The sequence below is a fragment of the Rhinolophus hipposideros genome, assembly GCF_964194185.1.
Source record: "Rhinolophus hipposideros genome assembly, chromosome: 1".
Taxonomy (NCBI): Eukaryota; Metazoa; Chordata; class Mammalia; order Chiroptera; family Rhinolophidae; genus Rhinolophus; species Rhinolophus hipposideros.
Genome location: NC_138047.1, coordinates 64043161 through 64071030, shown reverse-complemented (window position 1 = coordinate 64071030; position 27870 = coordinate 64043161). Strand labels below are relative to the sequence as shown.

At 39.3% G+C, this 27870-nt stretch overlaps 2 protein-coding genes across 6 annotated transcripts in view; one reads left to right on the top strand and one right to left on the bottom strand.

Moving 5' to 3' along the window:
• KLHL8 (kelch like family member 8) overlaps nt 1-3456 on the top strand; it is a 54459-nt gene extending 51003 nt beyond the window's left edge. The window contains exon 11 of the mRNA XM_081060437.1: nt 3032-3456. Within this exon, the coding sequence (XP_080916563.1) occupies nt 3032-3136 (105 nt within the window). The 3' untranslated portion in view covers nt 3137-3456. The remainder of the gene's footprint in view (nt 1-3031) is intronic.
• A 9824-nt stretch (nt 3457-13280) lies between these two features.
• The window catches only part of AFF1 (ALF transcription elongation factor 1), a 177027-nt gene continuing 162437 nt past the window's right edge, over nt 13281-27870 (bottom strand). For all 5 annotated transcript variants that reach the window (XM_081060387.1, XM_081060389.1, XM_081060391.1 and 2 more), the window contains 9 exons: nt 26016-26119; nt 24990-25236; nt 24214-24305; nt 23945-24002; nt 20960-21096; nt 20301-20372; nt 19743-19880; nt 17635-17843; nt 13281-16681 (listed from right to left, as the gene is read on the bottom strand). In XM_081060387.1, coding sequence (XP_080916513.1) covers nt 16560-16681; nt 17635-17843; nt 19743-19880; nt 20301-20372; nt 20960-21096; nt 23945-24002; nt 24214-24305; nt 24990-25236; nt 26016-26119 — 1179 coding nt within the window. In that variant the 3' untranslated portion in view covers nt 13281-16559. The remainder of the gene's footprint in view (nt 16682-17634; nt 17844-19742; nt 19881-20300; nt 20373-20959; nt 21097-23944; nt 24003-24213; nt 24306-24989; nt 25237-26015; nt 26120-27870) is intronic.

Genomic DNA, 27870 nt, shown 5'->3' with positions numbered 1-27870 from the left:
TTGCCACTACCATTCTACAGCCAAAAAAGGGGCAGTTTTGTCTTAACTGATCGTCACTTAAGCTCTCTTATGTACTACTAGATCTCGTTATAAAATTTGGTGTCGTCGTAGACCTTAACTGAATGAGCTTTTTGGGTCCATGTATTTATGTCATACCTGAAGCCTTGAAGTCAATTTAAACTAGGAGTTTATAAAAGGATAATTCATGAAATATAAGATTACTTGGCAGACATGTGTCAGTCACTTTGCATCTCTTTGCCCTGAATGTCTCAAGTTATCAGTTATATACACCAGTCCCTTAGCATGTGGATGTAATAAATCCCTTTATAACTAAGACTCAGGTACTGATATAGATGCAGAAAATAACTGTGTTCCGCCTGAAACTTTGCAATCTTTTTTGTTAATGTTACTGTTTTGGCTTTTAGCCAAAGGTAATAAAATTTTTACCTGACCATAAATTCCCTGATTTTCCCCCATTGGTCTGAAAACAATGATCTTTTCTCCCGTCTGGAAACCAGAGCTCAGGACTGAGTGACACAGTGGCTATTTGTATTCTAACACAGGGCTGTAGTTTTCCTTCTTCTACTTGTTTCATTTCATTTCTCAATACCTATCCTAATGTAATACTAAATCAGTGTGCTTTTTTTTTTTGTAAGTCACCTTTAGTTAGAGGTATAATTTATATGAAATTCACTCACTGTGTTTATAGTACATAATTTAGTAAGTTTATAGAGTTGTGCATCACCATAATCCAGATTTAGAACATTTTCAGCATCCTCCCAAAATTCTTGTGAATCCTGTCAGTGTCCACTTCTCCCCTCTCTGCCGCTCACCCTAGGCAACCACTGATGTGCTTTCTGTCTATAAATTTGCCTTTCCGGGCTATTCATACATGAAATCATACTCTAGAGAGTCTGGCATGTAGCTGCTTTCACTTGGCATGTTTTGAGGTTCATTTCATCCAGACTGTAGCATTTTGATTGCTGAATAGTATTCCATTTTATGCATAAACCACATTTTGTTTATCCATTCACCAGCTGGTCATTGGGATTGTTTCCAAGTTTTGGCTGGTTATGCCTAATGAATGTTCAGGAACATAATGTGACCACGTTTCCATTTATCTGTGATAGGTTCATAAAAGTGCGATTGCTGGGTTGTAACAGTTCTTAAGAAAAGACCCAAATGTTATCTACAGTGGCTGTACTATATTAGATTCCTGTCAGTACAGTATGAGGTTTCTGCCTTCTCTTCATCCTCTCCAACATGTTGGATTCTTTTATTACAGACTTTCTCCTGGTTGTGAAGTGGCATGGTGCTGTAGTTAAACCAATGTATTTTCTACAGCACTTTTTCCTTAAAGGAATGGTTGCTCTCTAGTGGTGCATTCTGCACATTGCACTTGGAAAAGGGCACTAATCATCCTAAAGCTAAAACTTGTTAAGTTCCATTCATTCCAGGTTGTGCCTGCCTTGTTTAGCACACGGGGTGCAGGTTGAGTTCCAGGTTCCAAATGCTTTCCTTGTTACCGCTGGTAACAATCCTCAGGAGCTGGCTGGTTCATTGGGCCTTTTATTTAATCCCTGGAGATGCATTATAGTCAATACTAAGCTTCTGTGCTTCAGCTGTCACCGCCTTTGTGCACCCAGATTTACACCTGTACAGTGGCTAATGCCTGCGAAGAATAGCGAAAAGGCCAGAGATGGTTTTTTGGGTTTCTTTTTACTCAAACCTTATCACATCCTTCCAAACCAGAGCCAGAAGTGTAAATAATTCTTACCAGTGGAATGAAATGTAAATTCTTTTCTAATGAATTGCACATAAATGGAATGTCTGGTGGCTCCTTGGTATTCCTGGTAACACTTTGTAAATATGCCTGTAGAGAGCTGTAAAAATTTAGGAGAATGGGTCTTACCTGCCCCCGGGCTCCTGGAGCTCTGCTGAAAGGAGAGAACACTATGTACATTAAAAATAGCAAAGAAATTGAGCTAAGAAGGAATCTGGCCAAGGATTTACTTGCTTATGAAATGCGTATTTGGTAAGTAAAGAAAGATGTGGCTTTGGGAAATTAGGGTAGTAAAACCAAATATTTAATGGTTTCAAGTCAGAAATTACAAGTTTTGCTTTATACAGGATATCTCACTTATTTTTTTACAAAGTGAAGAGAATGTACATGTGTGAAATTTTCCTAACCTCTTGTGCCATAGCACAATTCATTTACCTAACAGTGCATTTTACTATCCTGAAATGTCTATAAAATGACCATGTATGTGTACCCATACACAAAAATACATATGCACACAAATGCTTAAACACAGAATAGAGAGCCTGATGGATGATTTCCTGCTTGTCACATGGAGGCAAGAGGAAGAAGAGAGGCCCAACCACCCATCTCTGTGTGACATTTGGTACACAGTAATTCTACTCTACAGTAACATGGCTTAATCCATTTATATTATCAGTTGCATGGGTAAAGAGGTATAAGATTTAGGAAAATTTATTCAACTTCAGGATAAGCACTGGATATGAGAAAAAGTGGAAATATTCTAGGATTAATTTTTAAACATGTATCAGAACTTCAGAAATGTTGATATATAATATCGCTTATATAATGAATATTGCTTATTAAAGAATATGGCGATTTTAATTAATCCAATTGTGCTGCCATCATTGCCAAAACAAAACCAATTTAGGGAAATACTGGAATTATTTTATAGGGACAAATTGTTATCTTCTGTGAGTTGTTTGTATTGTTTAAGTCCCCTGAGAAAAACTACCATAACGTAGGGAGTGTGTATGCTTGCCCATCTAATTCTGCAAACAGATTTGAAAAAAATACTATAAATTTGTTCTGAACAATGGTAACAAATGTAGAACCCCCTCCTCCTCAGGATGGTGATTTTGAAGGACAGTGGTCCTTTTTAGTAAGTTCTGTGTATCTCTATAACACATGGTTAATAAGGAAATATTTGATTACTAGTATTTTCACTATACAGACTTCAGGATATCATTTATCCTTCCTTTTTTGGCACAGGTGAGGAAATGCAGTACCAGACATTCAGGTAACTTGCACAAGGCAGAAGATGATTCTTGTTTTGGCTTCTGGTTGTACTGCCTAGACACTGTATGGCAAATGTGAGGAGTGTCCAGCTGGGGCCAAGGCATTCAGTCTTCAACGTCACCAGTTTTTGAGCTAAGGTTTTGTTCCATCCCTCTACTCAAACTTGGAGGACCCGGGGAAATTCATGCTGTTGCCTGTTTAGTTATTTTGTATGTGTTGGGAATTTAACCTTTAATGGTTACTTTACATTGTTCATGACTTTAAACATTGTTTTATGCTAGGTTCTTTAAAGGATTATCATGCTAAATTTAACTTTAATATTTTATTAAACTTTTCTTTATTAAATACATGTGCTCATGAAGAAATTACAAATAAAAAAACTGTCAATTTCAGCAATCACTAGAGGGAACTAGTATCTTCATTTGTACGGGTGAAAATCTACAAGGCAACATGTTAAGCAACATCAGATAAGGATCCCCCACCCCCCACCCCTGCAAACTGCTAGTCACGAAGTTTCTAGTTATTGCAGGTTCTCAGGACTTCTCAACCTGTTTTATAAAACCTCTCTAATTCCTACTGACAATCCAGTTTTACTAATTGTCTCTACCACAATCAAAAAAATGGTTAAATGTTTTTTGAAATTTTATTTATAGTTGATACACAATATTAGTTTCAGGTATACAGTAGTGATTTGACATTTTTATACATTACAGTGTGGATCACTGCACTAACTCGAGTAATCATGTCACTGTGCAAACTTACCAGTATTATTGACTATATTCCCCTTCACCTTTAGCACCCGTCCCCCCACCCTCACCTATGGCAGCCATCCCTTTGGTCTGTTTCTATGAGTCTTTTTTAAATGCCACAAATAAGGGAAACCATACTGTATTTGTCCTTCAGTTTCAATTTCATTTAGCATCATACCCTTTAGGTCCATCCATGTTGCAAATGGCACGTTCCTTTTTATTGCGGTGTAATATTCTATTGTATATATACGTCACATCTTCTGTATCTGTCTATCGATAGAATAGTTTGAAAAGGGCGGGTACTAATTCTTTAAAAGTCTGGTAGAATTCACCTGTGAAGCTGTCTGATCCTGGGGTTTTGTTTGGAATTATTTTATTGCTGCTTGAATTTCATTGCTATTAATTCTTCTGTTCATATTCTCTGTTTCTTCCTCATTTAGTCTTGGAATGTTGTATGTTTCTAGAAATTTATCCAATTCTTCTTGCTTGTCCAATTTGTTGGTATATATTGTTCATATTATTCTTTAATCTTTCATATTTTTTTGCTTGATGAGTCTTGCTGTAGTCTGGCCAATTTTCTTTCATCTTTTCTGTTTTTTTCTATTTCATGCATTTCCGCTTTTATTATTTCCTTCTACTTTGGGTTTTGTTTGTTTTTCTTTGTCTAGGTTTTTTAGTTGTAGATTTAGATTGTGTATTTGGGATTTTTTTTTTTTTTTTTGCTTCATGAGGTAGGCCTGTGTGACTATAAATTTTCCTCTTACAACTGCTTTTGCTGCATCCGATAAATTTTGTAAAGTGGTATTTTTATTTTCATTTTCTGAAGGTAGTTTATTTCCTGTTTGATTTTCTCTTCGATCCATTGGTTGTTTAGAAGCATGTTGTTTAATCTCCATGTATTTGTTTTTTCCAGTTTTCTTTCTGTAGTTGATTTCTATAGTTTCATGCCATTGTGGCCAGACAACATATTGCTTGACATAATTTCAATCTTGAATTTATTGAGGCTTCTTTTGTGGCCTAGTATGTAATCTATTCTGGAAAATGTATGTGCACCTGAGAAAAATGTGTAATCCACAGTTTTTGGATGAAATGCTTTATAGATATCAAATGGGACTAGTCTAAGGTAGCATTTAAAGCCATTTATTAATTTTCTGTGTGGATGATCTGTCCATTGACATTAAGTATTAATGTCCCTAATTATTATATTAATTTCTGCCTTTATGTCCATTAACATTTGCTTTACATATTTGGATGTGTTGATATTTACAATTGTTATATCCTCTTTGTGGATTGACACCTTTAAAATTATGTAATGTCTATGTCTCATTTTACATTCTTTGTTTTAAAGTCTATTTTGTCAGGTATAAGTATTGCTACCCCAGGTAATCGTTTCTATTTGCATGGAGTATCTTTTTTCCAGCCCTTTTCAGTCTGTGTCTTTCGATGTAAAGTGAGTCTCTTATAATCAGCATATAGATGGGTCATGTTTTCTTATCCATTTTGCCACCCTGCCTTTTTATTGAAGCATTTAGTCCATACACATTTAACATAATTATTGATAGGTATGTGCTTATTGGTATTTTATTTTTCGGTTGTTTTGGTTCTTCACTATTCCTTTCCTTTGATCTCTTTCCTTTAGTTTTCTTTAGTGTTTTTATTGGCTTTGTTTCTCTTCATTTTTTTGTATATTTTTGGCTTATGGTTACCATGAGGTTCATAAATATCCATATATATATATAGCAGTCTATTTTAAGCTGACAGGCATTTAAGTTCAATTGCATTCTAAAAGCACTACATTTATTTTCCCCCTTCCACTCTTTGTTTTTGACATGTTTTATTATATCCTTTTGTTTTGTGTATCCCGATTGTAGTTTTAATTTTGCTATTTTCTTTTAACCTTAATATTAGCTTTAAGTTGATTACTGTAATTATTGTGAGATTTTTTTTTCTTTTTTGTATTTTCTTATTCCTGGTTATGGCATGTTCTTTTCTGCATAAAGAAAATGCTTTAACATTTCTTATAAGGCCAATTTAGTTGTTGTGAACTCCTTTAGTTTTTGTTTGGGAAACTATGTCCTTCAAATTTGAATGATAATGTTGCTGGATATAGCATTCTAGGTTGCAGCCCTGCATGTGAATACCATTAAGTGTTTTTAGTTCCACACTTTAGGTGCGCAGCCCTCCATGTGAGTGCGCAGTAGTGCTCCCCACTAACTCTGTACTCGCTCTAGGAGTGTCAGCCTGACATGAGCACATGGTAGCACCACTACTATCTTCAGACAAGGTAGCCCTGCAGGTGGCTACCACAGCATTTTGTTAGCTCCGTACTCTGTCCAGGTAGGGAGCCCCATGTGTGTGCAGACCAGTAGGTGCGTGAAGCACCCCGCTGTACCCATCTCCGGGTGGAGGGGCCCCTCGTGTGCGCACTGTGGTGTCCTCCTGTTTCTCCAGGAGGGGTGGCTGGGGACGCACCACAGTGCCCCCTGCAGGTCGGCCAGAGAACCCGGACGGAGCTCCTGCCTGCTATGCACGTACCAGGCAAACGTACACAGTGGCGCTCACCCGTTCCTCTGGTCCTGGGTTGTTCCCTCAGCTCCCAAAGAGCTCCCGTGGTTCCCTGACATTCTCTATGTGGTCCCTCTCTTGTGCAGAAGCTGTTCAATTGGCTCACAGTTGTCTTAGGAGGAACTGCTTTAAATAGAGGGTACAGTCAATGTGTTTGGGGGCGGGGGCAAGCCCAGCGTCCACCTACAGTGTCATGTTGGACCCGACCTCCAAAAATGGTTAAATGTTAACAGTGCTAGGATTCTGGTGTGGATGACGTTTAGCTTATAAAAGCCACATTTGCTCCAGTTCATTCTCATAAGTGAAATCCCCTTTGTAACTTGAAATCATACAAATGTATGTCATAATCTAGGTTTCACCTTTTACTACCGTGTTTCCCAAAAAATAATACTGGGTCTTATATTAATTTTTGCTCCAAAAGACGCTTTAGAACTTATGAGCAGGGGATGTCATCTAGGGATTATTTTTAGGTTAAGTCTTATTTTCGGGGAAACACGGTAGCTGCTTGACTCTGGACAAACTATCTTTAGCATAACTTTCATCATCTAGAAGCTTGATGATAATGGCTGATTTGAAACGTGGTTTTAAAAAGAAACTATACAAAGTACACAGCACACATGGCTAACATACATTCCTTTCCCCTTCTCCATATTTCACTTTCTAGGTCTGTTGTGCCACAGGGAATGTATCATGCATGTAGTAATGAAAGGGGGAGGGCTGCATGGGGAATTCAGGACAAATACATCAGCACAAGAGGAGCACTATCCTCTGCCCAACAGATAAGGTGGCGTATGCCATGCTGTTGAGCTTGAAATAATTCAGTCTGAACAGTGTATCCATAGGGCTTTAGAATAGCATCTGTGTTGGACCGGACTGGCTGAAGGCAAGGACAATAGCTATTTGAATGGAAAAATACCGGCTCTGAAGTTGCCTGTCACCTGGATGGAAAAAAGACATGCTGTCCACAAGCTGGGCTCCCTGACCCAGGCTTCATGCCAGCACATTCTGAAGCGTTACTTTTGCACAAAGCAATCAGTAAACTATTAAATGGATATAAGTAAATCTAACAGGGATAAGAAATCAGCCCTCCCTTGCTTTTTTTAACCTTCATTTAAAATACGCAAGTTTCAGGATTAAGGGAGCTTCCCATCCTGAAGACCCATGTCAATGATGTACATGGAGTTTCACTCACTTAGGGGTTGATCACTGCCTCCTACCAGGCGGGAAATGTAAACTGCTCATGGCTGATGTCTTCTGAGGTGCAGGCAATTAAACTCGGGAAGAGACATGCAGTGAGGCAGTCAACCTAATGCAAGTTTCTTAATTTACAAATTAGAAGGAAAAAGGTAATCTGATAGAAAAGGAGCTAAGTACAGGAATAGGCATTCCTCAGACACATAGCCCATCAATTTGTGGCAGAATGATTAATTTCAGTCGTCAGAGAAATGCAAATTGCAGTAATAATAAGGTTTTCCATTTTGGTATAAGAGCTTTTTGGGAGAAAAGGCTCTTTTTAAATTTAATTTTAAATTTAAACATATGGAGAACATATGGAGATTCCTCCATAATGCGCTGTTTGCAACAGCAGACGAATTGGGGGACCAAGGGAGGCTTATGTGCATACTGGGAGAATGTTTATATAAACAAGGATATAAATAAATATATCCTTATTACACAGTATTTTGCAATCAAAATATTGACAGAAATAAGACTGACATAAACTGAAGAATGTAGTATATCCAAACTTGTTTAAAAATAATGTGTAAGTGCACAAAAAAAGTTCTCGAAGGTGCGCCAAACGTAATGGCTGTTAACTCTGGGGAGGAAGGGAGGAAGTACACTGGCCCTTGTACTTTTTACTCTATACGCTTTGCGTCATTTGATTTTTAAACTAATCTATTTGTAAATCAGTTTGAAAACAGTATATATATATTTTTAATTCCATAATGACTCTCATGCATATGTAGGCTTGAGAAGCTCTGCAAAACCACCCTACCAGGTCAGGTACTCCCTTAAGATGCTTGTAAAGTCCCTCTCAGTTGCAATCCTGGGTACCAAGTCCTAGCTGCTTTTTCGAAGGTGGAGAAACAGGGAGATGGGTCATTAACTAAAGTCATTTCTCTAAAGCTCATGCAATGAGTACAACTGGTTCTCCATGTTCAGTAGTGTATATGTAGATGTAGACACGTGTGTGCGTGGGCCTGCTTGTGTGTGTGCTGCTGCTCAGATGAGTGACGGGAATATTCAGCAGTGGACAGGTGCAAATCCGTAACTGTTTCTGCCTCCCACCCATGAAACAAGGTAAATGAGATGTTAGGACTGGCTCCAGTGAGAGAGAAGGGTGATTGAAAACACTTACCCAGGGCAGGCACACGGTCTTTTAAAGCTAAAATAGAACTGTCTGTTTAAACAGTATTTCAAGGCCCCCCCCTCCAGTCTGTCAGAAGGGCACAGGTCTTTATTATCACAGTCCTGGTCTACAGGGAAACCACAAACACTGAAATGGTCCTAAGACAAAACAGACTAGCCGGATATAGTTATCTAATCACAACCAAAGTAACAGCAGAGAAACCTCTTAAGACCCGTTGGGCGTCAAGGCTGTTTGGAATGGATTGGAGGGTTCTAAACACCGTCTAGATGTCCTGATTAAACGTAGCCTGGATTGTGACAATTTACATTCCCAACATCCTGGCAAACAGTGAATCTATTTAAATTCAGGCTCCACAAGTACCTAGATACTTGCTTATAAAAAGACTAAGAAGGACACGGAAATCACTACTTACTTCAGAGTTGTACTCAGTGATAGTAAAACTGCCTCACACAAGGTTTGGGAACAGCCCTTACCTACCTACTCTTTCGTACTTGAGACACCAAAAGCAAAAACTGCAACGATATTAGAAGACGTCGACTACTTTAGAAAGACTGTCAAAAAGGGCCATAATAAAAATTACAAATCGAAAGAATTTGGAGAGAAAAGTTTACAACATAGAGGTTAATATTCTGACTATGTAAGTCAAAAGGAAAAAAGACGAGTAACCTGGAGGGATCACCTGTTTTACTGTCAGCATCCCTTTCCTTCATTAACAGACCGCCTCCTAATGGTGAACTCGTACCATGGGATTAAGTGAAAACCTTCCCCACATCGATCAAATTGGGCACTTGAAGTGTGTCAGTAGAATCATCCACATAACCCATGCACTGCAAATGGCAACTTAATAATGTGATGCAAAAATAGTACCACATTACTAAAAATGTAAGTGAAAACATCAGAAGACACCATTTCCCACCAATCAAAATTTGTGACTTTCCCCCTTTGCATTTTCCAAACAACACCAAGGTCTGGTAAAGGGATATTTTCAGGGCATGCTAAAATCACTGAATGAAAGGGAAAAGCCCATGTTTACATCCGAGTTCTTGTGATCAGATCTTAACCAAAGACTCAGAGTTAGCATCATTAACAGGATGATTTCAGGTGCCTTCTGGTGTGATGCAGTATGAAATACACAGAATCCCCCTTGTCAAATATAATCGAGCATCTAGACCTCACCCCGTTTGCAGGAGATACAGGAGGTAGAGGAGTGAATTGAAGGACACTTAGGGAAACACATATCCAAGATGTAGGAAATTAAAAAGTTGTAATCCTGAATTAATACTCAAAGAGACATAACCAAATGTAACACATGAAACTTAAAGAGACATAATCAAATGTAATGAATGAATCCTGATTCAAAAAAATAAACTGTAAGATCTTTGGGGAACAGCTGCAGAAATTTGAATATGGACTGAATATTAGGTGTTGAGAAACTTTCTTAGATAACATAATGGTATTGTGGTTACATTGGAAAATGTCCTAGGAAATGCCTGCTGAAGTATTCATCAGGGGTGAAATCGAATTCAGCATAAATATATACATGCACACACATAAAGAAAATAGGGTAAAATAATTATTGAATCTGCCCAGTTTGCTTCAGGAATGGTCATGGATGCATTCTTTATAATATCCCCAAATTAGAAATAATGTCTAACAAGGGTGTTGGATAACTACTTCTGACAACTTCTAATAGACATGAAATGGAATGTTTGTGTGAAAAATATGAAAGCCCAGAAGAGATTGTTATGATCCATCTTTCAAATAAGACCTCTTCCCTATAGCTTCTCCTAATCTAAAATCCTTTTTCCCACCTTACCATTGCGTGCTTACCAGTTACTGCCAACTTGTCAACTTACCGCAAGCTTGCCAAGGCTGGGTCCATTTGTTCATTAAGATCAATGTAAGCAGAGGTCACCCTAATGAAAGGAAGAACAAAAAATTAAAGAGGAAGAGGTGGGTGGTGAGGTCTTCATCAGATTCAGGCAGAGGCTGGAGGGGCAGGTGTTGGGATTTTGTCGTGCAGTGAGGGGAGGGAATTAGAATAGTCCCCCGTTTCTGAGTCTTTATGCCAGAGACTAGGCTGAGCACTCTCCATACATCATCTAACACTTGCTTTTACATTGTAGATAACAAATCAACAAAGTTTATGAGAAAATAAACTCAGATAGGTCACATAGCAAAATGGAGAGCCAGGATTCAAATTCAAGAAGGTCGGTCCCTTTCGATTTCCTAAAACCACTGAGGTAGAGTGTTTTCTTTCAGAGTAGCAACGGGAGGGCAGACCAGACGGCCTGTCGATTCTTTTCAATACCAACGTTCTACAAATCTGTCTACACAGCAAACAAACTGAAAATAGGCAAACTTGGTCACTGTTGCACCTAGCAGTTTATGCTAGAAGGATAAAAAGACCCACTGGGGATAGACACCAAGCTGATGTATGTTTAAGATCTTGAAGATAAACTGAGCGGGATGAGTTACCCTCTGCCCGCACTTTTCCCGTTTCAACAATAAATACGTATTGTGAATGAGGGTACATTATTCCATGTGACATTCTCCTTGGCTGTAAATGGTCATTACACAGAGCAATTTTAGGATTTTTTTTTTTTAATTCAGACAAAATGGAAGCATGACTCAACTCCAGTGATGTCTCTAAATTTTTATTAATTTTTTTTTTACAGCTCTTATCCTCTTGTGAAAAGGAAAGAATTTGAAGGTGAACAAATCAATTACATTTTTTTTTTACAGCAATTAATCCTCATTACAGAGAACAACAAAAGATCTGTGGCACATTCTCTTTGGAAAGATCTTTTGCAAATTTTCTAAAAAAAGAAAACAAACTATATAATTCTCACAGACCACATGTCTCTTTCAAAGGACTATACAAGGCAGCTAAATTTTATTCACAAAAGCCCCAAGGTTTCAGTTCCACTGCTCAAGTAGATAAAATACAAGGAGTCCCCTTTATCTGTGTTGCACATCTCCCCACTGAGAGCATCGCTGCTTCCCTATCCTACAGACAGAGTCACTGTGTGGACCAGAGAGCTGGCACGTTATTCCACAATAACTAAAGGAAAATTCATATTATTTTAGAGATAGACCAGTCTTCACTTATCAACCGGACAACTTTTTTCCTTTTTAAAACAATTTTAATAATACCAGGATTTGACTTTCCTCTAAAGTTATAAGAAAGCAAAAAATATATAATATAATATAATATATAATGGTAATAAATAAAAAAATGGCAACCCTGCTCAGGTATCATCCAAAACGATCACATTCAGAAACAAATAAAACAAGATTTGGGACACACACACACACACACACACACACCAACATCAACAGTGTATACTTGGTATCTGGGGCGGGATGTGCAGTAATTTTAACAATACATGTTGACGGCCTGAACGAAAGGCGAAGATAATACTGCCTGTGTTAAGCGTCGCTTAAACATCTACTTTTAAGCAAAGCAGGTTATCTTAGGTCAGCCACTGTTGGGTCTGCCCAATGCAGCTCGGCCAGCCGCACTGTCAGTGGTCTTATTCCCTCGTCCTTCCAGGCCGATACAGTAATATCCGGGCTCCCAGGGAGCTGCATGTTTCCTTGCTGCTCTCTTGGGTCGAGAAATACAGGCACTTCTCTCCTCATCACAGTACCTGTTGACAGCCGACACACAGCGTAACAGAATATAGTGTGATTTCTTTCCCCAGGACAATAGGAAATTTACAGCCACCTTAGGAAAGGTGGCAGGTGGTGCCTGTCAACTCATCGTAAAAACTCAAGAACGTGGCCAGTCACAGCTCACTGTCAATCACTGAGAAACCAACACAACTGATTGCGTACATGAGATTCATATGGTAGAAATACCACTTGCAATGTTTGAAGAAAAATCCCCAACACCAACCACATTCTTCTGCCACTTTACCTCCAGCAACCAAATGACAAAAGATAAAGGCACAGGAAAAACCTTACATCCATAAAATCTAAATAGGACCAAAAACAAAGAGGCAACCCATTAGAGAAAGGGGAAAAAGGAGCAAGTACCGCCACAAGCCGGACACCCCTCCACAGCCACTTGAAAAACTCACTTCTGGTGACCAAATCTCCCTATCTGTGTTTCTCAAAGGAACTCAAAGAGTCTTGCAAGATTTAAATACTGCTAACCAGTGGTAAAGAGTGTAATAGATGAAGTGGCAAAGTTTTTCAAAGATTTTGTGTAGTGTCTGGGAAAATAAATTCTTAAGAAAAAAAGAGTGTGGTGGGAGGTGGGAGATCAAGCCTCATTGGATTCATTTACCTTAAGTGGCACAAATACGTCTCCTACTTCGTGAAGCAGAAGAGCAAAAGGGACAAGACCCACCTAACATCTCTTAATTAAAGCCGTGGCAAAATAATACAGCATTTTTCCAAAATTAGGTTTGGTCAGCAAAAGGCACAATAAATATATCCAATTCAACCAGCTTCTTATTCTGTGTGTGTGTGTATGTACACGTACACACATCTCCTTTCATATCTCAGAGCTAAAAGTTTTGTTCATTTCGGAGGGCACAATGGTTTCTTTCTACTGCCAAAAACTACTGAACAGGAATCAAAGTAGTAAACTCCTGCTCTCACTAACATTAATATTTAAAGTACCAATTAAGGCAAGTTTTTAGCCAGAAAGGGCTCGAGTTTTTTTTTAGCTTCTAAACATCCTGAGATCTAGAATTAAAGGATATAGAGCAAGGGAGATAAGTGTGGTCCAATTTGTCTAAGGGAAATAACGAATATATTTTGGTCAAAACAGATCTATAAAATAAAGGTCCTTTTGTTCCAAGAGATCAGATGCTTTCCGCATTTGGTATTGTGATTAAATCATAATATCAGATAAGTCATTCTATTGTAGTTCTACTCCTGATGATATGCCTACTGGACCCTCCAACTCGCCACCACAGCTTGTATGTGACCTATGTTTTCACATTCTTAACCCAGTGTAATTTGGTAAATTTCAGTAAAGTGTTTTTCTTTGTTTAGCAGGGGCCTTAGTCTGGCTAAACTCTCAAGTTCAGGGATTCACATTTTAATTATCTCAAGAAAGGATAGAAACATTCAACATTTTTTAAAGTAAAACAGTGTTCTTCCATTTCCTAGTAAAGACACACAGACACACCCACAGACAGACAAAACTGTAGTGCCAAAGGCAAGATTTTACACTCCATTTTCACAAGATGTTTTGTATTTGTCTCACTGTGAAGTGTGTACTATTATTAAGAACTTCACAGATTCAAAGGTAATTTTATAATCGAGTTCTTTCAATTATCTACCTCAGTACAAATTTTGCCTTTGGGATTTTAAGCATGCAGTGAAAAAGTGCAAATGATTTAAAAGCCTTTTGATTTCTATATACAACTGTAACAGCAAAAAGAGCTTATGAACATTAAAGATTCACCAGTCACTGCCTTTTACATATTCTATTTAAAAAGTAGGCATTAGGAATTCTCTTTTAGGTACAATGCATGTGGCAGTAAGAATCAGAAATAGTCCTTGATCAAAATAGTACAAACTGATCTCTGCAAATTCATTAGTTTCTCAAGGGATAAATAAAATTTTAATATCAAGGTCGGGGGGGGAGGGGAAGAATAAGGCCACTGAAAAAGCAGTCACTCCTTTTAGAATCGGCTGAGAAATGGAGGCAGAAAGGTCCTCAGTCAAGCGAGCACAGTGGCTTGCTGACAGGACACACGTTCCCACCCCAGCGCAATCTGCATAGATCAGAACCTGTCCCAAAGAACACATCCTTCCAAAATAACAGGTGGCTTACGTGGGGAAGTGATAGGGTAATGGGGGCAGAACTGGCCAAGAAAGGAGAAGAAAAAAAGATGTTAAATAACTACATCAGCCTGATGGTGGTGTCATGTCTCCTACACACAATGCCACAAGCTTGCTTTTTAAATAATTTAAAAAGGACCATGGTTTTGCTTTAGAATATCAATGCATTAAAGTCGGTCCATCAAGATATCTGAAGATAGCAAAACTTCCAACATGAAGTTTTGATGCTCAGATATTACTACTGCTTAATTCTGTGGCTTTAACCTAAATATGAGGTGACAGACCTTTGCTCCAGCTAGTGATGGCAAAAGAACGGGATAAGACGCTGAAGGAACAACTTCATACAGTTCATACTGTGAAAAAGAAGCATCACTCCCATCTTCTACACATCCCTTCATATATCTGCCAAATTACCAAGGAAGTTCTTACATTCATCATATGGACCTTAGACTGCTTCATTATAAATAAAGATGGGACTCCCTTCTTCACTAATAAATAAAAATGGCAAACATTCTTGGTAGCAAACAACATGGAAAGGGGCAGAACAGGGTGAAGGAAGAAAAATAAGCCAATTGTAGAGACACTACTCCTCAATTTTAATACGTGCAAATTCTACTTCTACAAGGGATAAAAAGAATTGGCTTTTAAAAACACTACCCTCAAAATAATGCTTCCAATAATAACCTTCAAAGTGTCAATTGAAAAGAAAATCCATGCTTATGGGTATGTGGGAATTCTGATGTGTTCTTTCATTTTAGGTCATTCAAAATGAACTTGGTTTCATGTATATAATATGGCAATAATAACTTATGGAAAGGCCACAGTTCCTCTTCAACCTATCAAATCTAGTTCACTGAGAACACTCTAGAGTGAAGGCATGTGGTGACGATTTTTTTTCTTTAAATCTAATTCACCACCCCAAATCTCCACATCCTCTCAGGGAATTAATTTCCCCTAGACAATCAAGGGCTCTGAAAAGTCTAGTTTTGCTATAAATATAAAATAATTTGTAGCAGAAAAATACAGCCTCTCTAAGAAGTAGATTCCATTTTTCTTTGTCCACTGACAAAACTCTGAGTTTGTTAGACAACATGAGTTACCACATAACTGTAGACCACAGATCAGCACCTCAAATTCCAGCTCTACTTAAACAAAAATTAAAAAGCCCTTTAGCCAACTGGTCATGTATAAATGTTGGTTCCCTTCTTCCCCAAGGTAGAAAATCCAGAATATAGTCAATGGTGACTGCCTTTCGCTGAAGCGGGGGGTGGGAATGGCAGCGCCACGTCTTCGATGGCTTCCCGTGTGCTGCTTGGACTCGGGCTGCCTTCCAGCACAGTAATGAAGAAATCAGGGCTGGGGTGAACGTGCAGTACTCCAGGCTGTGGAGGGTCGCCCTCAAGTCTATAAATTATGACAATACTTGGTATTATCAAAGCCACTGTTCATTGGCAGAAAGTGGGGTACAGTGGAGTCCTTCACAATTTATGTTTTATGGATGACTGTTAGCATTTATCAAACAAATATTTCCCCCCAAAAATACTTAAAAGAAAAAAAAAATCATCCAAAAAACCCTACACCAAAATTCATTGTTAAAAATATTGCCTTCTGGGAATGGACTAGTGTGACTACTGGGATGATGTGAATTTGCTTTCAGAGTTGAAATTGCTTCTCCTTTCATTTCATTTGTGACTTGCATCCTGCTGGTTTAAAAAATACGGAAATGTTTCTAGACCATTCATACACCCCTCTGAGGCTACATTGCACTTCTGTCCTTCAGTCAGGAAAGGCAAGATCATCTCTGAAGCCAGCCTCCTCGTTTCTGCTTCTGCACAGCCATCGTGCCCAACCAATGATCACATGGTTTTTGAGAGTTTAGGTGGACACATGTCCTGGCCATCTCATGGTGCTTGTCAAGTTCGGTGTCCTGATGAGACGGATGTCTGGACTGTTTTTGAGGCTTCCAATGTGCAAAAAAGTTCCCAAGGCATCAAATCAACTTGGGGCTCCATTAAGGTGTTTTGGTTCCTTGTTTTAGCCACTGAAAACCCTGTCTTATGTAGTGCACCAGATCCGTCAAACTGCTGTTGAGGGCCAAGGTGCACACACTTGTGCTGAGCTGAGCAAAAAACTCTGTAAACAAAGCAAAACCAAAACCAAGTAAACACACGTGCACGTACAAAAATAAAAATGGAAACAAAAAGTCAAGGTTCTAGAAGCCGATCTCCACAGTATTCTGCATTTCATCTATTACAGCAAAGAATCACCCTCTACTGCTACCGCTTGCTAATTCTCCACGTCCCTCCACTCGACTAGAAGGGTAGGAACTGGCTTTTATTTTATTTAGCATTGAGCCATAATGCCTAACACAGTAGCTGGCACTGGAGAATACCTAGTTTATACTTTTGGATCAATGGATGCATGAAAGAAAAAAAAAAACCAACATGTTTTTAAAAAAGCATCATTAGTTTGTTAAGAAGTTCTAAGAGGCTGTGAGGAAATTAAGTGGCTACAGCCAGGAAAAAACATGTCATGGCGTGAATCTGGTATTTACATGAGCATTTACTTAGTGGTCACTGGCACTGACATGCTCTACCATCCCCTAAACCTTGGATTTCTCCAAGGGTCGTCTTCTCACACAAGTTTCAAGAAAGCTTACTTACGCCACATTTCTTGTACTGCCACTAACCAGCTTTCTTAACATATACTGAAAACAGACTCAGTGTTTAGGTGATGCTACTTCATATCTCAAACTTGCTGTGCCTCAGGACAGCCAGTGACTTTCCTTTTTCATTTATGCTCTGCCCTTTAGCCAGCATTTCAGTTCAGGCTGAAATGATGATGCCAGAACTTCTGAAGGTGCTGAGGCCACTTCTAATTTTGCTAAGATCTAGCCACAGAAATCCAGCTCCACGCCACAGAGCTCAAGAAAGCATTGGGACTAGGTTATGAGGCAGGATGGAGAACAGGTAAGAGTAAATAAGCTACACATTTCCTTTTCTTCAAAGAAATGAATATAAAATACAAACAATGCTATTCCCTCCCAGTCCCCCTGCCCCAGTAATTACCACCACGGAGCCATTTACCTTTATTCTTCCTGGTAAGGACCTCAGCCTGTTCCCAAAGATCAAAGGCGGTAAGGACGTGGGAAGTGATCGTGATATAGGAAGATGTCATGTTTTGGATGGTGGCAGGCATCCCACCGCTCCCCACACTGCCAGCAGCACTTGACTGAGATCCTATGGAACTGGCAGCAGAAGGCATTGGAGAGAGAGGGGATGGCGTGCCTGTGCTTCTGGAAGGTGAAAAAAGAGAGAACTGCTTAATCACCCACACCCCCAGATTACAGGTTTCCTGTCTCTGGAACTGCAGGCTAAGTCACGAAGTTTCAGTGTGTACCAGCCAAAATGACAATCAGTTTGATAAGGCCAAAGAGACACTGTCCACTTTCAGTATTCTGGGAACTTATTTCATAAAATACAGTGGTATGGGACCCACCAAATGGAAAGATTAACTCGATGGAGGCCAGGTGTTCTTCACTGGACGTGGGCAGGTCTGTGTTCCAAACCTGTTTTCCCACGCCATTTATATTATCTGCTCCCTAGGCCTGGAGTCCCTGCCTCTCCCACTCCCATCCCAACTTCTCCTAGTAAGACATGCTGCCCTGTGAAAAAAGCCCTAATCTCCCATATGTTCGTTCTTTCATCCCCATTAACTGAGCACCTACTCTCTGTTCCTGGCCCTCTTCTAGACAATGGGGATATATCCAGGCTTCCTTTCTCCACTGAACTTGTTTCTTTGCGTTTATTAACTTACCTATTACATTTCTCACATTCCATTATACTTTCCTATTTAAGCATTTTCCTGAGTCACAAGCACCTTAAAAGCATCTTTCTTATTAATCTTTGCGTTTCTAGCACTTAGCAGAGTAAGTGCTACGCAGAGGCCCTTGATAAATCCCCACTGCATTGATGCATGACTGTGGGACAGCCAACAAGGAGACCGGACACAGAAGTATCACTAATCAGGGGGTTCATGATTTTCTCTTTCCTCTCCTCTTGACTATATACCTATACATGCAAGTTAACAATGCCTTGATATGGATCAAATGAGAAACACAAATGAAATAAATCACTTAGACCTAACGGATATGAAATGGAAAGATGGGTCGGCATCAGTAACCTCATAATGTGGTTACACCTGCTCTTTGGTTGCATGAACCCTAAATGTCCCCAGCAAAAGGTATATTTTGAAGGACTAGAATGGAAGCTCCATGAGGGTAGTGAATCTCATCTGCTTTATTCACTGCTGTATCCCCTGTATCTAAAACAATGTTTGGTACAAGGAAGGTACTCAGTCTATATCAGATGGAAAAATGGTAGCGGAGTTATCTCAAACAATGTGACTGACAACATACTAACTTAGAATAGTATCTCAGAGGTGGGAGTCATGAAAATTTTCAGAGGTGGGAAGTTACTTCTTAATCCAGACTGTCTTTTTTTTTAAGAGAGGCCATATGGGAATCTCTTCCTTTGAATGTGCTGGAAATGGGGCATTCTTCTAAGTGATATTCTTAAAATAGCAAAACCTATCAGAACTGAGAACTTGTCAAGGAGTATAACCAAATTAAAAAAAGACTAGGCAAGTATCACAGGAAAAAAAATTATCTTCACCTTAAAAACACTCGCAGAAGATGTTTTTCGACATGATGTCGATGAACAATTTCAGTTCACAAAGTGGGGGAAAAATTTAACTAGAGATAATTGTTTTTGTTCTTAATATCACTGTTATGGATCCTGGAGAAAATGTAGGGCATACAGTTCAGGAAAGTTCTTGTTTACTGAAACACCAACATAACATGTATATAGAGAAAAGGTTTTGGCTCTGGTTCTGCTGGCTTGGCCTCTAGTTGTTTTGTGTTATTAGGCATATCTATAGATCCGCAAAGCTCTAACGTTTTGACTCTATATCCTTTGCAATTATCTTTTTATGTTACCCAATCAGCAAACACCTTGATTTATGACTATTATCAAAAAGGTAGAAATACACAAATAATTTAAGTTTAAGGAGCAAATAAGCACATAGATGTGTACAATTTTTGAAAAGCGAAACTCACATGTACACAAATGTTTGCAAAAGCAAGAGGTAACTAATGACCCAATATTCAAATTTATTTAAATTAGCTTATCATTACCTTGCAATGCATGGAGAAGGCGCCCGGGCAACTTTGGAAGAACTCTGGAAGTGTTCATTAAGAGTGCGAGAATACTTTATTGCTCTATCTTTTTTACAACGAAACATCGCCATGTTCAAAACGGACTGACAACGCATGCTATGAACATAAACAGAAGTTCAAGTGTTACCTTGTAGATATTGAGTGTCACTATGACAGAAAGACAGCCATCTAACCTTTTACAGCCTAACAAACACACTCATCTGCATGAGGAAGAACATGTTAAGAATCTTGCTTACTGCACTGTTCACTGTCATCAAAAACGTTAGTAGAAAAACACAAATATACAAGGAATATAATTTAAGTCACGAGATGAAAGTATTTGTGGAGTCATCAGTAAAATGGCAGTAGGTGCCATTTCATAATATTTAACTACCACTGGGAATAACCCCTTTACCTTAATATTTTATTGATTCAACTTTCACTGTAATATTCATGCTAAGTAAACACATTTCAAGATCTTTTTGTACATCAAAAGATACAAAAGCAAATGTAATACTTTTTAGAAAAAGTACTCACCATAAAACAGCAAATATTTTCTCTTGTGTTGGTGTTGTGGAGTCTGAGAAAGATTTCAATGACATTATGAACCTGTAGGAAAATATAAAAACAGATCATGTTAAACAAAAGCAGTTGGAAAACCCTTGACACAATGATATTTTATTACATTGTCTCGGTTTTATATTGATTTTTCCTGAAGCTGTGGAGACAAGAGCAATATAGAAAAAATGAGGCTTTGGAGCAACAATTCAGGTCATTCAGAAAACTAGGTGAGGACGTGTCTCTGCTCTGGCCTGTCCATTGACTTGAACCCAAGTAGACTCGTGTCCTGACCGAGTCCCCTGTTGAAATGCAGATAATAAAGAAGGAAGCTAAAAGTGAGCTGAGAGGGCATCTGATAAGAAAGCCAAACTGGAAAAACCAACCTCTCTGAAAGGTTTGGCATTTCACACTGCACTTGGCAAATACTGTAGTTGGATCCAGCTTTTTCTGTTCTAGCATTCATCCAAAATATAATTTTAGTTCAAGACAAAAAAAAAAAAAGTTCCTGGATCAGTAACTTGTTTGAAGGCTCCCCTTTATTAAGCTGTCTTCACACTAAGGTTCAAATGGATAATGGCAATAAAGGTGAGGAAAGAGAGGTACTTAAGAGGATGGCAAATTGACTTGGCACTTACTTAATGAGGACTTCGGCTTCAGAGTACACAGAGTAAGCTGACTTGGACGCCGAGCTTTCCGACTCCATGGCAATCCCACACTCAATGAGGGACAAGGCAGCTTCCAAGTACTTAAAAGCCTTCCCAACCTTGTCCGTCTGTAGGAAGAGAAAATGGTCATTGTGAGGCCTGAGCCAGACTTTTATTTAGTTTCTCGTCCACGTTCTTTACTGTAACTTCTCTCCTCCGTCATAGTTTAATTATGGCCACAGAGAAGTGTGAGAACAAACCAAATCAAAATAATTGCTGAAGCCTTTTGGCTCTGACCAACTGAAAATGTTCTTTTAGCACAAATTCAGTAGGAAAAAGAAAATAATCCTGTGATAAGACTATGCTCTCAAAACCTCATTAAAGTACATATTCAAACTTAGGCCAGGAGTACACTGTCCCTTTGTTATTAGTATGCAATTCCTCATTATATCATTTTCCTGATAAATTGATTATTCTATACCCCTAGAACAACACACACAAGTTTCTTTGTAGGTGTTGAAGTTTATCTTATAAGTAGAAAACAGTACAGGTAATGAGCATCATAGATATTATGTCAAACAATAATCGTTTTGTTATCTCAGAGCCTAACAGACTGTCTCATCTCATTTCGAAGTCTGGGTTAAATGTACCAGGCTGTCCCCTGGGCGGACAGGGATATAACACTGCAGAGTCGCTTAAAGGAAATGTAGAAATAAAAATGAAATCAGATACTGGTGTTCACCCAAACCTGAAGACACATTTTATCCGTTCATGCTCTTCTCACTTGGTGGGATACAGGCAAAAAGACAACTCAGCTTAGACTACACGTGCGTGAGCACCACACGCTGTAAGAGCGACTATCACATATGCAAGTTTGTAGTTTCTGCTAGTGCTTTCATTGTGATCATGTTCAAAAAAAAAAAGAATGACAACAGTAAAGTTGCAAGTGGAGTATGAAAAGATAGTGACATATCGGCAAAGAAAGGTGGTTTAGCGCTGCTAATTTTAATTTTTTTAAATAACCTGACTTAAGTATTTTTTTTCCTAGAGAACCTAGGCTCAGAAAATTAGTGACATAAAGTATAAAACTTAAATTAGCATGGCCCAATTAATCAGCAGCACAGTGTCTCATTGATCTGCTTCACTGGTGGGAATTTAACTTATTTATTCAATACCATGTCTTTCATGAAATTTCCAGAATTTGTATTGGCCTGAGGATATACACAGAAGAAACGACAGTAACACAGTATGTTAATATCCACCTCCTTAAGTATTTTGTAAGGCTGGTAATGTAAATATATCTATAGTAAACTCTCCATGTATCTCCTGAGACAGTGTTCAAGTACTAGAATTGTTATTTCCCTAGTCAACAAATGAATATAATGCAGAGATGAAATGCCCTCTTCTATATTCAGCTGTGCACTTAACTACTTGGTATGCGGAATGGACTTGGTATGCGGAATGAGACACTGTGCAATTAGAGGACAATACTTCAAAGAGGATGGCCATTCGGGTTTTTGTCCAAACTGGCCTATTTTGAGACTTGAAATGAGACATCATTATTTGTTAAAATGGGGTGCAGCGGGCATAGATCAGGACTGTCCTGCGCACACTGGGATGTGTGGTGGGCTGGAAAAAGAAGATGTGCTTGTGTATAGATTCAAAGCAAAAAGAAAACAAAGTTCCACGTAGAATACTTACTTGTTTGACTAATCAGGGAATCTAGTGCGGAAAGCATCCAATGTCAAGGTAAGTTTTAGATAACTGGCTAAGTACTGAATATTTACTTTTTCAAATCTCAAAAGATTCATCAGTCCTAGCAAGAGCCTCAAAAAGTTGGAAGGAAGAAGGCTGAGAAGACACCATTGTCTGGCACTCTTAGTCCACTTCCTCTGACCCAGGTCATCAGGGTTATAGGGTCACTTTAGAGACAGGACTAAGGGGGCTTGTCTTTGACCCCCTTTCAGCATCCAGCATGGTAAGGACTCAATAAACATTCTGTCCTAATGAATGGGGACCCCGCCCTCCCTAGCCTGTGTGAGAAGAGAGGTCAGAGCCGACACACTGACACCACACAGCGAGCACCAGGCCAGGAGCTTGACAGCGTCATGGGCTCATCTGATTCGGATCCCTGTGGGCCTCTCGAGTGTGTGGTTAGGTGTGCATGGGGAAGGAAGGCCACCACACTCTTCTCCTGTGGCACAAAGTTCAGAGTATGGTATTCGCCGAGGTTTAGGTTTGGGGAACACAATAAGTTTAGATGATTAAATATGACAAAGGGCAAACACTAATCATACTGCAGCAGAGATGGAAAAGCATATTTAGCTATGTATGCAATTAAGAACAAAAACCCCCCTTTCCACAACGTCCACAGACACCAGGTAGAGAAAGTTCATTTTTTCAAGCATGTTTTTACCAAAAGGACAATCACTGCCTTCATCTTATTATGTCATCTATTACCCCTACTACCTACCCCTACTACTATCTACTACCCCTCAGGTTCGTCCCTCAAGGGCTTTACGATAATTTTGGCATTGCAAATAGGCTACCACAACTTTCAAAATATTTCAGGGTGAACACAAATAGATCGACTTTCACCAGCAGGACCCGTTTTACATATCCAAAGAGTTGATTCAATGGGACAAGGAAGCACTCATGTATTAAATAAAACACTACCAGGTAGATCAACTTTCATTCGTTCAGATATAAAACTCGGGACTAGGTACTTTGTACATTCGCCCATGATCAATCAATGGAGTCAAAGAAAAGAATTTCACTATGAATCCCTTACCCCTTGCGCCTTAAGGTCCTGCTGACCCTCACATGACGTGGCCAATGCCAGGCGCACACCCCCCTCCTACCGCTGCTCCCCTGCACCCCCCCCAACATATTCAGTGGTACGTAACACTGTAGAATGAGATTAGAAATATTTTATCAGAAAACTTTCTACCAAAAGGATAAAGAGCTAAGACTGACCATTAACTCTGCTTTTTGCTTCAACTTTTTCACCTCCTTCATGTGAAGATCTGCTTGTCTGAAAGAAGAAGAGATCAGGGGTGGGTCATATGAACCTGAAATTACTAGACTGAGGCAAGGGGGCTGAAGAAGGCTGAGAAGGTGAAAAAGGATGGGAGGAGAAGGAGGGCAAAGAAGAGGAAGTAAGCAAAGGGTAAGAAGAAATGAGGAGGGGGAAGGAGGAAAAATTAGGCAAATAAGGGATATGAAGTAAGCATCCAAAATCTTACTTGTCAAACTTCACTTGAGGCTTCCCTGGTTTCGAGTTACCATTTGGCAAAGAAGGCACTGGAAAAGGATTTGCAGTATCTCCAGAAGATCCCTTTAAAAAAATCATTATACAGATCACACTCTATCACTGACCTAAATGTACAATCCCTTTAAATTAGCCCAAAACAGTAGTTCAAAAGAGAGAAAACCAAACACTGAACAATTCAGCTTGGTCAAGAACTTTTCCAGCTAGATTTAACTGACACTGTAGGTTCTGATTGTAGTGGGGATTCAAAAAGATACAGGACAAACTGTTCAAGAGAACAGATAATCAACAAAACCAAATGTAACATTTTCTTTTAGTCAATACATATACATATGTACATACATACATATACACACACGTTAACAGGAAGATAGGAACTTGTATTTGAGAAAAGTGGATAATTTCTTCCCATTATAATCAGTAACAAAAGCATGAGGTCAAACATCCAAACCAAGAACTAAACAGGGTCACCATTTCTTACTACAAAACATCTGATAAAAAATTAACACAAAACATCTATTCTGATTTTTCACCTCTAGATCACTTTAAGAATAAACTGCCACCTAAATGTTCATGCACTATTAACTATCTTTTACTCTCCCTCTAAAGAGAACTTGAACCACAAACAGCTCATTATTGCCTTCTTTAAAAAGGATGACTAGTCCTGAAGTACCAGGAACTCATCTTATTTGGGGACGTAAAGATACACCCACATATCCCAGGTGATAAAGAGCGGCCTCCCCGACTTACTTTGTGTTCTGCGGAGCTTCCAGAACCCTTTCCCTCTGCTTTTCTGCGCTTGGGAACGGGCGAGTCCTTGTGGTTGGCCTTGGTACTGCTGGCACTTTTGGGAGGGTCCTGGCCACAGGGGTGTGCTTCCCGCCTTGACCTCTTCTGTGTAGGCTTGGCTGGCTTCTGGGACGATGAGGACGAGGACGACACGTGTGCAGGGGGAAGCATATCCTTCTTTGAGGGCTCAGAGGAGGGCTTAGGTATTCTGGAGTCAAACAGCATACAAAACTAAGTTAGGGTAGAACCTGGACCACGTACCTTCGTTCTTTAGTTAAAAGGACACATTGCTGTTGATGCAAAAGAGCAAAGTGTGAAATCCATTTTGTAGAAAGGCCAAATTTCAGGGACTTTGATGCCTTTGAAAAATCTAGTCCTACTGATGAGTAATAAGTTGTATGATTTGTCACTAAGCTGGCAGCATCTGCCAGTGGTCCTAGCTTTCCCTAACCAAGCCAGTGTGCATTAGCTGCCCCCCACTCTGTCCCTTTCTCATAAGCAGACCGCCACCTTCACATCTGACTCTGTCACTCTCAAATCCTGCCATGTGATACTCTACACTTGTTTTTGCCACATTTTGTGAAGCGATTTCTTGAACAAATCAGAGCATGAATAGTGACTTTTTGTAACTTTGGACAGGTCAATTTAATCTCTCTGTGCCTTGGTCTCCAATTCTGCAAAGCACGTTCCTTATCTTTATATAAAAATTCCATTAGAAAGATATGAATTCTTATGAATTCCTAGGTGTTTAGAAAATTTTCTACTCTTAAAATGCTTTTGATAAATCCAAGTTTGCTGCCAAATAAGTTACTAATTCCTATAAGGTCCTCATGGATGAAAGCCCCAGGAAACAAGCTCAGCAGATCACTGCAACGAGCCAGGACAAGCCCGTCAATCCACTCATTCTGCAGAAGAAAAATGTTTTGCTGTGTTAACAGCCAGAAGACTTGATCACATTCTGAGGCCATTCCTCATCTGTATACTCACTTTGCTTTAGAAGATTCTTTGTGCAAGGACGAAGATGACGGCTGTGATTTGATTTCTTTCTCCAGCCTGACTTTCTTGCTATCGTGCTCTCTTTCTGCTTCACCCTAATATTGTAGTATAACAAAATAAATTGTCACAAACATAGTGGTACAGGCAAAAACAGACAGCAAAGGTGACAAAAACAATTAGACTTTTGGAGACATCTATCTATACACACACAGCCATCTTCTAAGTACCTATATAGAGAAAGAGAGTGAGTGAGTGAGTGAGTGTGTGTGTGTGTGTGTGTGTGTGTTTGGGGGCGGTGTGGGGACACGGAAGACAGACAATCTAGATTTGATGTGATCTATATGGAAACCACGTTTTGCATGAGGAAGGACTATTCTTCATACCCAGGAAAGGGAGGATATCTATCTAATAGCTGACAACAAGAAGAATAAACAGTAGACTTCAACACGTTGTATTTTCTAAATATAAAAGAATCAATAAAACATGCATATTTACATGAAGTAACAACAAATGATTTTGAATAAGGTTCCCCTCTTCTTTCGAAAGAATCATCCACTTACATCTACTAATTTAATGTTCATATAAAATTAGGAGTGGAGTACTTAAAGCTTAGCTTTTCTTTTAATAAATAAACAAGTATATAGTTGAAAATGAAACAGGTTACAAAACCCTCTGCCTATTTATCTTACAGATGGTCTAGAAAGACGTACAACAAAATAAGAATAGTTGCTTACGCATTCTGGCTATCTTTTTTCCTTCTTCATTGACACATTTTCGTGTTTTTTTTTTAAAATTCATCTATATCATTCTCTACATATATGGAGTCATATTTTGTATTCCAACAAATTTGACAGAAAATGAAGGATTGTTAAATATGATTTTAGTGTGAGAGGACTGAGAGAAGAAGGGGTATTAAATTCTACAAAAGTTAAGTACCACAAAAGCATCTACTTCTACCAAACTGAAGTGAGATAAATGTGTGAAATCATTAAGAGAACAAAGATTCTTCATGGTGAAAGTCTTCCATGTTTTTGTGCTCTCGTGTCAACATGTACACCAAGTTTACAAAAAGTCTAACACACAAACCCAACGACTTCACGGTGGCCTCCTTCCCACTGGTCTGGGCTCAGGTAACACCCATGGGAAGGAGCCACCACCTCTCCAGCTAGTGACAGTGAGGTGATTGGTGGGAGTCATTCAATTAATTCTGATGCACATTTAGAATTAAGCTGCTCCAACTGTCAGTTCACTGAGACAGAAATCTGGGTCACCACCAGTCAATCTAGGACAATCCCTTAAAAACCTAAAATTCTCCCTTAAAGCCTTAAAGGAAGAAAACAGCCTTCAAATTAACTGTAGGAAGCCCTGGTTTTCACACCTGTTCCTCCCTCTCGCCCTCCCTCCACCCTCCCTCCCTTCCCTGAACTTCCCCAAGAAAAATGAATACGGGTAGACTCAAGCTCTGCCCAGACACTAATAAGTAGCCTAGCCCTGCTCAAAAGATGGGGAAATAGAAAACAAAAACACACTGCCTTTCTGCCAACAAATGTGCCAAGTGTGCACTTCCTTCATCAGCAACTTGGGAAAACATTTTATTTCTTGTTTCAAAATTGACTTTTAGGAGGCTTATAAAGACACTTGTTTTTAAGCTCTAGGTGAGTGCACACGTGAGAACATGAAGAAGGAGGGAAACTATGGGTACAGGAGAGACATGAGACCGCAGGGAAGGCTGCTGCACCTCGCCATCACTGCTGGCCTGCATGCACACTCCTGTGTGACAGCCTCACATAGGGAGCCGTGGACACAGCCAGTCCGCAGTGAATGCAGAGATTCAGTGCGAAACAGG